The sequence below is a fragment of the Carassius carassius genome, chromosome 38 (assembly GCF_963082965.1).
Source record: "Carassius carassius chromosome 38, fCarCar2.1, whole genome shotgun sequence".
In the NCBI taxonomy this organism is placed as follows: Eukaryota; Metazoa; Chordata; class Actinopteri; order Cypriniformes; family Cyprinidae; genus Carassius; species Carassius carassius.
In genome coordinates, this window is record NC_081792.1 from 28,946,705 (window position 1) to 28,963,902 (window position 17,198).

Below are 17,198 nucleotides of genomic sequence, written 5' to 3' on the forward strand. Positions count from 1 at the left end.
AATAAATGTCACAGCTCAGCCAAAAAATTGCTGTTCTAAACCTGTGTGCTGTGATTTATTTCTGTCAAACACAAAAATTATGTGAAATTTGAATACCGATATAAGATACAATTATGCACACTATCAATTATTTTCTAAATATTGAAGTTTATTAACAAAAGCAAAGTTTCGGCCCACTGATATTTTGGAATAAGGCCTGCAAAATATTTAACAGTATCTTATGACTATAAAAGTATCTAAAAGTATCTGTCAACAAATAACATTGTAGCATATGTTATATTTTATCTAACATCAAAAGTACACCTATGAAGGTAGAAAATTGACTTAAATAATTTATAAATAAAGTTAATTAAATTATTTACAATTGCTATATCATATAGAAAAGTTCCAATGAAAGTCTCTGAGAGATGTTTAACTGATACAGGTATTTATCAGTTCAAATGTTACAATGATACAGAGATAAAAAAGAAATCACTATTATTGCACATTAATCATCTCGAGATAAAATGAGAATTCAGAAGTTATGTAAAGTAATGTGTATAATATAATAATAACATAATATATATTTTTTAGATATTATACAACATCAACTATTAATTAGAAATTCAACAACATTAATGAATATTCACAATTATAGAAACATTTAACATAATTTCTAAAATTGCTAATTGCATATGTCTGACATATTTCTAAGTAAGAGCAAGTTTTACTTTGCGAACTGGTTTTTACAGACAAATAACATTTTCATCCAACATCAGATTTATTATCTGACTCCTCTAGATTCTGTGGATGTTCTACTGGATCAGATTGTTCTGTTTTATATCCCGAAGTTTCTGATGTGCTGTATTCCTCATATTTTTGAAACCACCAAGACATCTTTTCATTGACGCTCATATTTTCATCTGTATAGGGGTAGCAGAGAACATTATTTGGTCAGGATATAATCTGATGATATGTAGTGTCAAATTATATAAAATTAAGATTTTTTTTTTGTTTGAGCAAAGTATTTTATGTAAAGCTAATAACTCACCACAAGAACTTTTAGGATTCTGAATGTTCAATATCCCGTCCATTAAAATTGCTTCCCATCTCCTTCCTTCTCTCTTTATCTTCTCCATGAGTTTCTCATCAGCTTTCACTGAAAGAGAAAGATGACACAGAATGAGTGCATTAACTGAACATTTACAAGTTTTCATCTGTAACATGGCTATAGAGAATGTGAAGCTATATCACACTGCATTGCATGCTGGGGCAGCTGCTACTGAGATTAGTACTGCTATTTTTTGATTTTGCCTTGAAATTAAATATTCATATCGTATCTGGTTACCATAAAAACAGTGTAATTCACTGGCTGCTCATTGCTGCTTCAGCTGTCACATGGTAGAAATGTTCAGATTAAAAGTGTTTGTTTAAAAAGCTTAAAGAAGGCGATACATTTCTTTATTGGAAACATTTAAAACATGTGTCTAAAGTAAACATTGTAAATATTTACTATCCTATGGCCACAGCGGGGAATCAGAGACCAAAATCAAATCCCAAGTAGCTTGTAAACATTTTTGTAGTGGCTGCACTGTGAGAGACATAAGGTAAGGTTTAAGTATTAATCCAAACAATATAAAACACTTCTAGGGTTAACTCATATGAAACTTACGTATAAACATATGACATTGACCAGTTTTCCCTCTGACTAATAATGTGAGTTGACAGCCTCAAAATATGTCGTCTAAACAAAACAATTACCCAGAATACAACACGGTGTGAAGTCAGCTTCACATTCTCAACTGAATTTAAACAGAATTGCTCATTTACATGCTATGGGATATTCCATGCTTCGATCACTTTTGGCTTCTATGCATCTAGTGACGTCCATCTCTAATTCTTGTAGCTTCCTTTTTATCCCTTCACTCCTGTTTTTCAGCTCATGGAACATTAACGTCAGTAACTTGTCAGCGTTGAGACTTGTTTCCTCATCTTGTTGTATGTTAGTCTCATGAAAGTTTTCTTCTTCAGCACACTGAGTGTTGAGACTGAACAGACTGTTTTCTGCCACCATCTCATCAATCTTCTGGAGCAGCTCTGTCACTTGATCTCGATTCTTCTTGTCTGTGTTGTCAAAGACGTGATATCTGTTCCTGCATTTCTCAACCAGCCACTGAAGAGCTTCACCTTCACTCTCGATGTGCTGCTCGATTGAGATGTCTTTACATCTGTCGCCCCACGTGAACAGAACTATAGTGTGTCTCCAGACATCGTCTCCTAGAGTGGCCATGTACTGTTTAATGATTTGCTTCTGTCCACTACTGAATGAAGTGTCAATAGGAATCACTAGGATCATGGCGTGAGGGAATTTCATTTGTTGTGATTGTCCCACGCTCTCCAGGATTGAAGCCTGTGCAAACTTTGGGTTGAATTTAGGTGCAAAATACTTCCACCAGCCTGGCGTGTCCAACACAGTCACATTTCTGTCATTTACAACACCAGAGTATTTTGTGCACTTTTTTGTACCTTCTATTTCAAATGTTTTATTATGAAAAATAGTGTTTGCTGCTGAACTCTTGCCAGATAGGATCCATCCCAGCAGTACAATTCTCAGTGTTGAGAGCGGACCCACAGATTCATCTTCTAAAACAACAAAATAAACTGGATTAAAAAGTTTGTAGACACACTTTAAGTTGGCTTGAAAAAGCCTAGCTAGAAAGTTTGAAAAAGTTTAAAAAGTTTTCAGTCTTAGAGTTGTCAGTTATCATGTTGCTAGCACAATTAGTATATTATTAACATTATTAGCATGTCATTTACATGTTTCTAACATGGTTAGCATGGTGCTACCATGATGAGCAAGGTATTAACATGTTTCTAGCATGATTAGCATGTTACTAGCATGTATTCAACATAATTAGCAAGATACTTACATGTTGCTAGCATGAATATAGCATGATTAGCATGGAACTAGCATGGTATTAACATTTTTGCATGATTAGCAAGTTACTAGCATGTTTCTAATATTATTTACATATTACTAGAATGTTGTTAGCATGATTAGCATGTTACTAGCATGTTGCTAGCATGAATTTAGCATATTTCTAGCATGATTAGTAAAGTTGCTGTCATGTTTCTAACATGATTAATGTTTAACAAGCTACTAGCATGTTGTTATTATGAATGTAGCATGATTAGCAAGTTACTAGCATTTTGTTAACATGATTAGCAATGTTGCTAACATGATTCTAGCATGATAAGCATGTTACTATCATGATTATAGCATGGTTAGCATGTAACTAGCATGATGCTAACATTTTTTGCATATTTAACAAAATTGGTAGCATGTTTCTAGCATGATTACCAAGTTACTAGCATTTTGTTATAATGATTACCAAGTTACTAGCATGTTACTAACATGTTGTTAGCATGATTAGCAAGTTACTAGCATGATGTTAAAATGATTAGCAAATTACTGGCATGTGGTTAACATGATCAGTAGCCTAAGTTAAAAGCATGTTGCTAGCATGATTCTTGCATGATTACCATGTTACTAGCACAATGCTAGCATGTTTCTTACATGATTACTATCCAGTTTAACAAGTTACTAGCATGATGTTATGATGGATCTGGCATGACTAGCATAACATTTTTAGCATGTTTTGATTAACATGTTGCTAGGATGATCCTAGCATGTTTCTAGCAATTTTTTATCAATTTGCTAGCATGATTAACAAGATCCTAGCATTTTGTTAGCATGATTATAACATGATTAATATGTTACTAGCATTATTGTAGCATGATTAACATGTTACTAGCATGATGCTAGCATGTTTTTAGCATGATTAGCCAGTTACTAGCATGTTGTTAACACTTTTTAGCATGTTGTTAACATGATTAGCAAGTTACTAACATGTTGTTAGCATTATTCTAGCTTGGTTAACATATTATTAGCCTGATTCTAGCATGATTAGCATGATGCTAGCATGTTTCTAATACATTTAACAAAAGTTGCTAGCATGTTTATAGCATGATTAACATGTTAATATCATGGTGTTAGCATTTTTTAGCATGATTAAAAAGTTACTAGCACGTTTCTAGCATGATAAGCATGTAACTAGCATGTTGTTAACTTGTTTCTATAGTGCGTTCACACACAACCCGTAAAGGTCCTGTAAAGACACGTGAAATCAGGCTGTGACGTGTAATGTACGAGTCAAAAACGCTAGGCACATTAACTTTCACCGAGACCAATCCCGGAATCAATCCTGGGACGTGTTTGCATCCACACAGAAAGTGACCCGCCAATGTTCTGGCAATTTTCCGGGTCCAACAAGCAGTGTGAAAGGAGCTTATGTTAATCCAGTTAAAAACCTATTGATTTAATAAAAAACAGCTACAAAAACCGCCAAGAACAGCCTGGCCTGCCAAAGAGTGGCCAAAACCACTTAAAAACCAGTTTGGGAGACCAATCAAAGGAGTACATTAGCTAAGGCTGATTTTAGCTGTATTCTCAGTAGGGATTTTTTAAGCTTTGCTGTGGCAGTAGACAGCTTAAATACACCAAAAGTCTTACAGTAGAAAAGTTTCCACCCCCTCAATGAAAGTCTATGGGATTTTAGGGGGTTTTGTAGTCTGGTTTACGAAAACCGTAAGCCAGATCAGATAAAGAAAAGATAAAGCAACCCGAGTCAGACCATTCTGAAGCTCTAACCCGAGTTTGGTGATTGTAGCATTAAACCATAGAAGGCGAAAAAATGTTAAATTTGGTCTCAAAAGAATTCAAAATATTCATGCCAAATAAAGTTTGTGTTTTAGCGTATACATGTGTGGCTTACTTACTTATATCTTTCAGTGTGTCTCGTTTGTCCTGCAACCATTTCTGTCTGGCTTTTGCTTTTTCATTTATTTCTTCTCTTTTTGTCTTTATCTCTAGTAGCGCATCATCATGAGTTTCATAATGCTTGCCATTGTTTGCTGCCACAACATCATCAATCTTGGTAAGCAGTTGTTGGACTCCAGCACTTTTATTTTCAGTCTCAAAGGCATGATATCTTCCTCCACAGCTCTGTATGATCAGCTGAAGACCATGGTTCAGTGTGTGCTGCTCAATGGATTTGTCAGCTCCTGTAAAGATCACTATTGTGTGTCCCCAGATACTCTCTCCAAAGAGATCAAGGTGCTTCTCGATGGTGAGTCTGTTTTCTTCAGTAAAAGGTAAACTGAGATTAATGACCAGCAGAAAGACGTGAGGTCCTGGTTCACTCAGAAAAACACTGCAAACCAGTTCTTGTTTCACAACTTCTGGGGAATCCTGCAAACCGAAAATCTCCCACCAGCACGGCGTGTTGATCAGAGAGATCTTCCTTCCGCTCACTTCACCCTCTCTCTTCACAGACTTCACAAAGTATTCGTCAGACTCGACCTCGACTCCTAAAATGCGGTTTATCACTGAGGCTTTGTCAGATTTCTGCCATCCAAGAACAATAGCTCTTATTTCTGTCAGAAAAGAAAACAAAAAACATTGAAGACATTGAAGATTCAAAACAGCAAATTCCATAAAAAAAGTGTGATTATTTTAATAAAGGAAATAAACATATCAAAACAACAGTGATTAATACTCAAAGAAAAATGTAAAAGTTACTTTAGTAAATTAACTTTGTGATTTCGGAGTATGAATCCTTTTTCAAATAATTTATTCAAATAATCACAATATAATCACACAAATTTAGTTTTGATTTCTGATTCCTGTCCATAAACTGCAATGTTTTCTGAGTGCTACAGAAACTTAACCAACTAAGAAACGTGTCTAATATACATTACACATCTATTTTGAAGATAAAGCACTAAACTAAGCAGTTAGATAGCTTGTATCAATCAAAATCAAATGATCATTTGATATCTTAAATTGTACCTTGTTCCATCGTTCATGTGTTATCCAAAAAAGCATAAAACCGTAAGAAAAATATATCAAGCTATAAATCATTCAAGTAAAAGCCATTACAAACTGGAAAAACAAATAAAATCACTTAAAACTGTATAGTATTAATCTACTAGCCGGACACCCAGGATGCATACAGCTACACTTCAGCTTGACATTAGGGCACGCCTTAAAAAACAAGTTTGCATCTTAAACACGCATCTGAAACCAGAATATCAGGTTTGTCCGGTCTGATGGTTTCAGGAAAAGACGTCACACATTTCTCCAAATGAATCTCAGTAACCAGATTCAAACATGTATACCTGTGTATATATATATATCAGTATGACTGGCAGAATGTATAAAAACCTAGTGGAAAGTCATTTGTATTTTTCAGGATTTCATAAAACGTTTATAACTTGAATCCATGTGATTATTATTCTAAAATAAAATAGTTGTTGAAAACTTTGGGTGATGTTTTTCTGTTATTGTCTTCGTCTGCTGTTAATAGAATAGAATAGAATAGAATAGAACTTAAACCTCATTAATTTTACCCTACAGCTACAGGATGAAATTAATTAATGAATCCAACTGTTTTGTGCGGTGAAATGTTAATTACTACGGTAAGTGAAGGTAAATGCTGTTATCATTATCTATCCATTATTTATAGTCATGGGTCTCAGAACATGTATAGTCCACTTATAAAGGCCTTATTGTCCAAAAAAAAAAATACCCCACCAAAAATCATTGGCTGTTGAAAACCTTGGGTGACACTGTTCTGTTACTTCAGATCATTTACAATCATGTTTCATATCACAACACAGAATCACATTTCAGCTTCACTCTTTCACGTCACAAGTTATAAATGCTTCTGGACTGCATTTCAACTCATTATTTATTTATAGTTTTTTTCCCCCTTTGCTAAAATAATTTAAAAGATTAGTAATGTAATGTTGTTTTTTAGAAAAAAATATGAGTTTAGAAATACGTTAAGTGTTTTAGGATACAGTGAATTCACAGAAAGCTTTCCTTTTTTCCTTCTTTTAAGGGCAGAAATGCTCAGTGTAGGACATAATTTAAAGACCAAATACATAACATTAGTGGAAATGAACATATATACACAAAAATAAGGTCACAAATGATAAATTACATAAAAATGACCATTAACTTGGAAATAACTGACTGAAAAGATGAAAATAACACTAGTTTGTGATTTCTGTGATTTCTCATGTGACCAAAGAGTGGTGCTTTCACTCCTCTAGTGTGCAATTATATGAATCATACTTATGTAACCTGTCATTTCTTCCCAAACCACACCTTTTCCACCATTATTATTATTTAAATTTTTTTGTAAACATGTTCGATCTTATTAGAAGATTTGATTTGAGCTCTATGCTAAACAAAAGATAAAGCAGGAAGGATGTAATAATGTCTGTTTTATTTTTAATGACACCTTATAACATATAAATAACAAAAATAAAACAATTAACATTTAACATAAATAAATTATGATTAAATAACAAATAATAGGCTACATAAATAAAAGTAAAAAAAAAAAAAAAATCAATTAACCAGCTGATATATGTGCAGTTAAAGGTGCAATATGCAATATTTTTGCATTAAAATATCCCCAAATCACAAGGCCAGTGTTATATATTTTGTTAAGTTGTTTACTTACAATATTCCAAATGTTTCCAACTATTTTTAAATCGTGAGAAAATTGCGATTTTAACCAAGGAAACGGGGCGTTAGAGCAGGGGGGAGCTGGGAGTCGCGAGTCAATTGCGTCATATCCGCGTTACCCTCGGTTTCCGCTCGTACTGCGTGGAGTCCTGGACAAATGCGGAAGTTGTAGTTGTAGCGTCAATCGAGCAACAAACGATAGCCTGTTTCGTGCAGTCGTTATGGAGCACAATTATTCTTTATCAATTGCAGCTGGTTCTGTCGACAAAGACAAGCCTCAAAAACGTAAGCGTCAACGTACAGGTCAACCAAACGACCCAAGAAGAAGTTGGGACAAGAAGAGAAATAAAACCAGGATAAACATCGGTGTGGCATTTCCTAAATGGAGAGAACTTCGTGACAAACTTCAACTAGAAAGAGACGCCGATCTTGCATGTGTTTTACTTGACAGGTGAGTAATTGTTTTGACTCTTTTACTGACATAAAAATTGAATACAGAAGACAGTGTAAGTCTTATTGTTAGAATGTCTCATTGTCTAGGCATATGATGTGAAAAATCGTGAGGTCATATTCACTGCGAATACTTCTAGGCATGTTATGAACTATTGGCTGTAATGTTTTCAAACTGCATCTTTGGTGAACTTTTCACGACATAAAATGATGTGTCAAATGTCCAACATTTCTTTTTTTTTTTTTTTTATTAAGTTACCAAAAAGGAGGACCAGCCACGTCAACTCCTTACAAGAGACCTGGACTGCCTCTTCTAACCCTCTCCACCATAGCTTCGTCCAGTGACTCACCATCAGAGAGGTAGTCATTGGCAAATTTGTTTTATATAATTTATCAGAGTTTATGAATAGAATTACATTGGATAAATTTATGAAATATGCTTTACAGAGATCAGTGTTTTCTGGAGCCTGGAGTCGAACACCTTTCTATGTCAGAAAGCGATGAACAGCTATTACATGAAAGGTGACTATTACATGTGTTGTAATACAAAGATGTGTTGATAAAAATGATTTTATCATATAGGCTGATAATAAGAATAAATTGTTATGCATACCGCCATTACAAACCTACATTTTTTTCTTTTTTTGTTGTGGTGCAGTTTTTCAAAGATGAGCTTCCATGATGAGTCCACCATTACTGTGAGCGAAGATGCCAATGATCTTCAGAACACAGTGTAAGTGGTGTAATGCATTGTTACAAAATGCTGTTTGCTGTCTACTCCTGTTTGTGTAATTTTCTGTATACTGTACTTGGTTATTATTTTTAGTATTAGTTCTACCACTACTAATACTATTATGTATTTTGCAGAATTGATTTTAAACACCCAGATGATACATCATGGGAAATAGACAGTGAGGACAGCACTTCTGATGAGGATTATGTTCCCTCTATCTGTCTTAGGTTTGTCTGCATGAATCATGTATTTTAATACAGATATAGGTCAAACAAAATAATATCAACTGATTGACGTACTGTAACTGTTATATTATCAATGTTTTTGGCTTCCAGGCAAAATGGGAAAATTACACATTCTTTTTTCCCTAACAAAATGAAAGTATAGAAAACTATTTTTCTTGTACATGCTAATAATACAATGTTGTAAATATTTATATATGTATTTACAGAACTGGTGAAGGAACTAATGACTTTAGAAAAATCGAGGAGCTTAAAGTAATTGATCTCGAAGAGACTGTCCATCTAACACAAGAAGATGAAGTGATACCCCTACATGAAGATCATGTCCTTACATCTGATGCTAGCAACAAAGTCATGTGTGAGGAGGACATAATTGGACAACGGGCATTTATTGTATATGAAGCACAGTTGAAACAGTTGGTCAAACTTCTACAGCTACCAGTGGTGAATTGTAAATCCTGCCGGGCATCACCACCTTTTGAAGTCCACCTGACTTCAAGGGGAACAGCAAGTGTCATCCAATGGGTAATAAAATAAATGCAAAACAATAATTCTGTATATTAGCATATGAACTTAGGAAAAAATATATATTTTAATAGGTGCATGTCACACAAAACCTATTGTTGTTTTCGTTATAAAAAGATGTATATCATAGTCTCAGTCTCTATTCAGCTTAGTGAACCTACATATATAGATGAATACAGTTTCAAATTCCAAACAAGACTTTAAAAGTAGTTTTTTTATTGTAATCCATATACATTTTAACTCAATGCATATAATTTTTGGAAATTCGTTGTTTGTATGTATTGCAATCACTCTTGTGTATTTTGTCTTATAGATCTGTTCAAATGGGCACAAAGTGTGGACTTGGAATTCGCAGCCTACAATGAAATTTGGAATGCAAGCAGGAGATTTCATGATGGCCACTAACATTCTGCTCTCGGGAAATAACTACTACAAAGTGGCACACCTGTTTAAATGCATGAACATGGGCTTTGTAGGAAAGAACACTTTTTTTAATATACAGGACACTTACTGCTTAGGAGCAATAAAGGACATGTGGGAGGACAAAAGATGTGCTGCAATTCAACGTATGAAGAGTAAGGATGGTGTAGTTGTATTAGGTATGTTCTATGGCATTTAAAAAAAAAAAATCTATGCAATACCTACATGTCATTCTATGTGCTGAAAATATTTTAAACATTTTTTTAAAGTATTATTACAATTCAATTTTTTAGCCTCTTGTTTAAATTTTTTTTAATGTATTTTTCTGAAATATGAAATCAAATCTCATTTATTGATTTATTGTGCACTACACAGCAGATGGACGAATGGATAGCACATTACAATATCTATGCTTTATTTGTTCTTCGACTGTATGGTCTTGATTACAAGATTTGCTTTTTAGAAACTATGGAGCAGTGTGCTGCACCATGTCACAAATGAGCACGAATGGTATCTTGGTCACTGCCTGCACGGTAGCCTGCCAGAAATACAAGACAAGCAATGGCTGGAGAGTGGTTCCAAAGCTCACAAGGCACTGGAAACGATAGTTCTAAATAAGAGGTGGCTCAGAAATGTCCATCGATATCTACCTTTCAGGTAACTTATGGAAGCACCTTCATGTCTGTTTCAAAATGGAATTAGTAACCAGTAGTCATCACTGTGATCAATGTTTTGAATACTACTCGAAATATGAACATAGGCTAATTTATTTCTCCAGATCAACCTGTGAGCAGGAATCATTCCACAATCACTTGTTGATGTACGTCAGCAAGCGGTTCAGCTTCTCACCACTGGTCTACGAGGCAAGAACTCTACTCGCAGCCCTGGATTATAACCACCATATAGATCGACCGCCAATGCTCAACAAAAATGGCCAAAAGATGTAAGATTTAAAAATATATTTTCTATCACACAGAACTTTCTGTTGAACTTGATATTTCGTCCTTCGAATGCGTCTTATTATCCATTTATTTCTGCGTAATTTTTTTTTGTCTAAATAGAAATTATTTTTCATTACAGCTTTCGCAGACAGTTCCAGAAGAAAACTGGTAGATGGACTGTATATGCCTTGAAGATGGCTAAAGACTACAGTTACATTCCTGATCTGCAAGCGGAAATTGTGCGCGCAAGACTCCAGGCTGATGTGGGGATGCCAAGGCGTAGGGTTCCAAGGCCTGAGGACCCCAGGACACTAGGGACACTTCCAAGTGTCCAACCTCCTTCGATTGACAGCATTCTGGAGTCACATGTCAGTAGAGGCATAGGTATGTACAGCAAAAAATCTTAGCTAAGATGTCTGTTTTAGGATAATTATGCAAATCTATATATACATCTAAAATATGTTATTTATTGTAATTTAGAACAGATTGTATCTGTAACTCTCTATTTTATTTACTAGTTATCAATCAGTGCAATGTTAGGCTTCATTTATAAATTGCACTTATTAATTTTCATATAATTTCAATTGTTTCTTTTTTTTCTTTCCTTTTTTCAAAAAGGAGCAAGCTCTACACTACCAGAGTCAAGAGACAAGCAGTGAGCTAAAACCTCAGCAATCTGAACCCACAAGTTCAGAAGTCTACCTTCAACTTAGTCAGCCAAACAATTTTATAGTTTAATTTTATTCTGAAACTTGATGCATATACCTAAAAATGTTTGTAACTGACACCTTAGAAAAGTTATCAAATATGTAAATAAATGGTAAATCATTTCACACAATTTTTTTTATTTGTTATAAATAAATCTTACCAAAAAAACAAAAACAGTTGTTTTATTTACAATATCACTCTTCTAAACAGGTTCTTAAGAAGAACGCAGCAAATAAAGAATAACATTCTTTATATTTGTAATACAAACATTTTAAATTGAACAGTGGCAAACTATATTTTTACCAAACAGGTAAGACAGCATATAAATAAAAATGTAACCTTGAATAAATAATTATAAATGACAACTAAACAAGTCCTTTAAACATAAATACCCGTTTATAGGTGAACCTGACTAAGCAGCATGTTTCTACAACACAGCAGCGATGAATCCAGTGTACTGCCCATTTGGGTCAGGGAATTTCTCACGGACTCTGCGCACACAGCAGCTAGGGATGACAATGCGGTTTCCCGCCCCAAGTGAACCACACTGCCACAAGACAAAATTTCTGTAAGCAGCATAGCGGTATTCCCGGTTGTCATCCCCAGGCTCCTGTGTGTCATGAATTGCATAAATGTCATTTCTTAAACGGCGTGACAATACCTGCTCATCCAATATGTATAACGACATGTGGGGCAACATGCTTACACATGTGCTGTCTGTCATGCCACAACATTTTTTTTCTATATCAGATGGCATTTCAATGCATCTTGTGCAAGAACACCATCGAGGTACATCCGGTAATTGGTGTTCCTCTTGATGAGCAGGTGGTTGGAGGACATCAAAGATGAGGCCTGGTTCTCTATTCATTACTCTAATCAAGAGTCCTTGAGCTTCAGCCACATTCATATTTCCTATAAGATTCTGAAATTGCACATTTCATAAGTTAATGCCAAATGCTGAAACTATTTTGGATACTTGAAGTATGTCAATACTCACCTGTGTCATCAACATCCTGTCCTCTTGCAGCCTAGACACCCTCAATCTGTCCTCTTCGCACAGTCCAGATGATGCAGTGTTTCCTCTTCCTCTTGCTGCTTGTCTTCCCCCTGTAGACCTTCTACGTCTATTTGATGTTCTTCCTCTTGTTACACTGCTGAGTTCAACCGCTCCAGTTTTTTCTTCCACTCTGTAAGCTCTTCCAATCCCTTTTGCTCTTCCCATCCCTTTTCTTTTTCCTCTGTCTCCACCTTTTGTTCTTCCATGTGATGCTTCATGCCAGCTGCTCTGGGGAGGACTCCAGGTCTCATCAGTATTTGACATGGATACATCCAATGAGGATCTATCTGTGTCTTCCTGCAACATAACAACACATAAGCAAATATAAATAATTGTACAAACAGATATGACATGGCAGCTGACAATACATAGATATACATAAAAATAAACTTGAAAATGTATATAATGTTTTCACTTTTACATAGTTATGTAGAGTGCATAATCCTAAGTCACATATAAGTTGCAAATCAGCATGCTTAAATTTTATATATTCCAAATGTAGCATTCGGTAATAGTTATATTTATGTAAGTAAAGTATTATTGCTTTAGGTTTAGTTTATTGACATTGTTTATCACGTCTGGGGGGTATTCCAGAAAGCAGGTTATGTGACATACCCGGGTAAGTTTAAGGGTAAGTTAGTGGATAACCTCAACTTTCGGTTCCAAAAATGGAGGTAACTTTCTGGGTATGTATGTAACCATAGGGACTTACTCTCTGAAGATAACCTGCTCGGTAGCAGGTTATGTTCCAGGGTTAGTTTGTTTCAGAAGGTTACTGAGTATGGCGTGCCCTTTTGATGACGATCCTGTGGACGTGGAGGCACAAATTATACGAGGTTTTTTTCGCCGGGAGAGAGTTATAAGACCGCGAATTGATGTATTTTCATTTCCTAATGATTATTTGAAAGAGCGTTATCGATTTTCAAAAGATTCGTTAATTTATTTAACACATCTCTTGAGACCACATATTGCAAATGTCACAAACCGCGGGTCTGCGCTTAGAACAGAGAACATTCTGTGCATATCACTTCGGTTTTTCGCGTCAGGGCATTTTTTGTACAATGTGGGCGATGCAGAGCATGTGGGAAAGGCAACTGTGTGTAGAGCCGTTCGTACAGTATGTCAGGCACTTAAACGATTCTTACACACATTTGTACAGTTCCCTGGCCATAAACCTCTGCGTGTTATTAAAGAGGAATTCCACAGAGTGGCAGGTTTGTCCTTTGTAGTAAAATCTATGACGCATATTAAATATGTAGTCATACTATTTATATCTATACATGTATTAATCCTACACACACACACACACACACTTTAAACTTCCATATATGACTTTCTATTTCAGGATTTCCAAATGTAATTGGGTGCATTGATGGCACACACATTCCTATTAAAGCTCCTTCAGTAAATGAGGGAGACTATGTTAATAGGAAATCCATTCATAGTATCAATGTGCAGGTAACAATTTCATTTTGTGTTCCTAATTTTTTGTCTTGTTAAAATCATTAAACTCATTACTTTTTCCCACTAACTATAGGTAATATGTGAGGCAACCCACATCATTACTAATGTGGAGGCAAAATGGCCAGGATCTGTGCATGATGCCAGAATTTTACGCGAGTCATCATTATGTCAGGCATTTCAGGAGGGTATGTTTTGCTGTATAATTTTTTTTTTTTTTACTATATTTGTATTGTACACTTGAATCATTACAGGACAGTACAATGGTTACTTGCTGGGGGACAGAGGATACCCTTGTCTGCCCTATTTAATGACACCCTACCCTGAACCTGATCCCGGACCACAGACCCGCTTTAACCTGGCTCACAGCCGAACACGGGCCAAGGTGGAGATGACCATAGGGATCCTGAAGTCTAGGTTTCAGTGTCTGCGTGGGCTCCGGGTCAGTCCAGAGAGGGCATGCGACATCATAGTGGCTTGTGTTGTGCTTCACAACATTGCCACTATAAGAGGAGAGAGCCACCCTCCTTGGATTGAGGAAGATGGCCCAGAGGAACCCCAACAGGGTTTTGCACACAACAGAGATGGAAGACTATTGAGAGACAGGATTTGTCAAAATTACTTTTATTAAAATGTTTGCACTGGTCTGCTCTGCAGTTCATTTCTTGATTTCCTGCAAAACAATGAAAGTAAAAATGAAATAAAATGAAGCAAAACAAGCTTGAAATAAAATTTGTTGTTTTTTTATTACAATGCTTTATATACACAACACTTTTAACATGCAACAGATTAATCAGAAGTTCTCACCTTAAGGCGATGCTCCAGTAATTCAATTTCAAGTTTTGCTTTTTTAATTTGAAGCTGTATAAGGTCCATCTCCATGTCACTTTTTCTTATTTGTTTTTGAAGATGGACCTTATACAGCTCCTTTGCTGGCAACTAGGAAGGCAAAAAAAGTTTAATGAATGAGATTCTGTCAGACAATAAAAGTAAAATATGGACAACTGCACTCAAATTCTTACTCTGGTTAGATTGTGCATTGAGGTTGAAGGACCTTCATCTGTGGGCAAATCCCCAGGTATGTACTGTGAAAGGACAATGACAGTTTGTTACTCTAATGTAAAAAGGGGGCATACATTATAATGGTGTGCATCATACCTCAGTGGATCTACCAGCATTGTCCACTTCTGTCACAGCAGATGTGGTCTCTTCATCGTCATCTTCATCCTTAAGTGGAAATATGCAAGTATACATTATCTGGCAAAAATAAACATAAAAAATATCTAAAAGCAACTAAAGGTACCTGACAACAAAACACTTACAGCTGTGACAGACTGTGTTCTTTCTGTAGGGTCCAATAATACAATCCCTCTGTCAGTATCTATAAGAAAATACAACCCATACAATTCTCAATATTATCAAAGAGAAACCAATAATGCAGGAAAAAATATCAAAGCAATATAACTAAGACCACAGTAGCCTATACATCATATGTAGTTAAATAATGTAAGCCTGCATAAAAACGTTAAGCATGTTCAAAAAGCCTTTATAAGTGACAGAGAGTAATTTATTAAGTCATAATGAGAACAAATCACAGTGGCAAACTTACATGTCACCATGTTACTTGTGGTGCATGGTGTGTGTGATGAAGTGCCCCCTGGAATGCCAGCAACCACTGGTCGCCCTTTATTAAGGGACAGAGCCAGCTCCTCAGATGGGGTGAGGGGAGGTGGTGGTGGGCCCCCGCCAGTTAGACGGGCTTCAGCCTTCTTTCTATTAGCTACATGACAGAAAGAATATACTAAATCGTGTTTAATAAATAGTTCAGTAATTGTGTAATCAAATATTACCTTTTTGCAGAATGTTTTTGTGTTTCATTTTGACTTGGCTCAAAGTTCTTCTGGCTCCAGAAGGATTACACCTTATTAAATAAGAAACCATATATTCCTAGTCAATATACACTATTTTAATCTGAAGAAATGAATGGCAGGAAAAGCAAATGCTTTCGTAGTGATTTAACAGTCAAAAGGATGCGGAAGGGGTGTTTAATTATTGTGCACTATAATAAAAGGAGAGGCAATATAAAATTTGCAATTTAATACACTCACGCATTTACTCTGTCCGTTATTTTTTGCCAAGCCAACTCTCTTTCTTTAGCCCATGCAGCCGTATTGCTTTTTTTCATTATTATTGGCTTGAATTCTTCGTATGCGTGCATTAAAACCTCCAACTCCGCCTCAGTAAAGTATGCCGCTCTTTTTTTTCCGTTGTCATTTTCCATTTTGACTCGTGAAATCGGCGATCCATTGAAAATGCCTTTATGCACGCGCATTAACTCTGGGTAACCAGTAGGAGGTTGATTAAACTAACTCTTCTCAGGTGTTTTGGAACCGACATACTCATGGTATGCGGGTTTGGGGTAAATCAACCCAGAGGTTATGATTTACCAAATGGTAAGTTAACCTTGCTTTCTGGAATACCCCCCTGGTGTTTATGGCCATGTAAATAAATATAGCATGTGTTATACATAAAGATTAATCAGTATTTTGGCAAATGATGTGGGTATGTTCGAATGTACTTTTACATCAATTGTTTAGAACACGTAAAACTGCGCCTCGTTATCACAACAATGAATTCGACAAATACAGTAACATCTATGATAACCGATTTAGTATTAAACCTTACTTTTCTTGCGGTTAATTCATTTTAATTAAACAACAGCATGTCATTAAACACAACATTTATAAAAATAGAACTTTACCTCATCCATGAATGATTATTCGATTCCCGTCTGACTCAATATCCCCGGTGGAGTTGAAAACAACAGTTCCCATCATTCCACGCCCATACACATCGTCATCAAACTACGCCGTTGTTGTTGTTTGAAATATAGCGCCCTCTAGAGGACAAATTTTTTTGTGTATTACACCTTTAAAGTATTAGGTTGGTAATATTATGATAATATAATCTGATATTGGTAATTAAAGGCAATTGTACTCAAAGCATCAGATTCATCAGCGTAAAATAACAAAACGTTCCTCCAAAATTAACTTGACCGATAATTTCATTTGAATACCACTAA

At 35.6% G+C, this 17,198-nt stretch overlaps 2 protein-coding genes across 2 annotated transcripts in view; both read right to left on the bottom strand.

Moving 5' to 3' along the window:
• Positions 1–17,198, bottom strand: part of LOC132119127 (mitochondrial import receptor subunit TOM20 homolog B) — a 412,651-nt gene that overhangs the window by 226,101 nt on the left and 169,352 nt on the right. The gene's annotated exons all lie outside the window — the stretch shown is intronic.
• LOC132119732 (GTPase IMAP family member 8-like) lies at positions 70–6,055 on the bottom strand. The gene is made up of 5 exons (XM_059529935.1): positions 5,891–6,055; positions 4,819–5,475; positions 1,810–2,622; positions 1,031–1,138; positions 70–902 (listed from the first exon to the last, which is right to left on the bottom strand). Exons 1-5 carry the CDS (start codon positions 5,898–5,900, stop codon positions 745–747), a joined length of 1,746 nt encoding a protein of 581 aa, XP_059385918.1. The 5' UTR covers positions 5,901–6,055; the 3' UTR covers positions 70–744.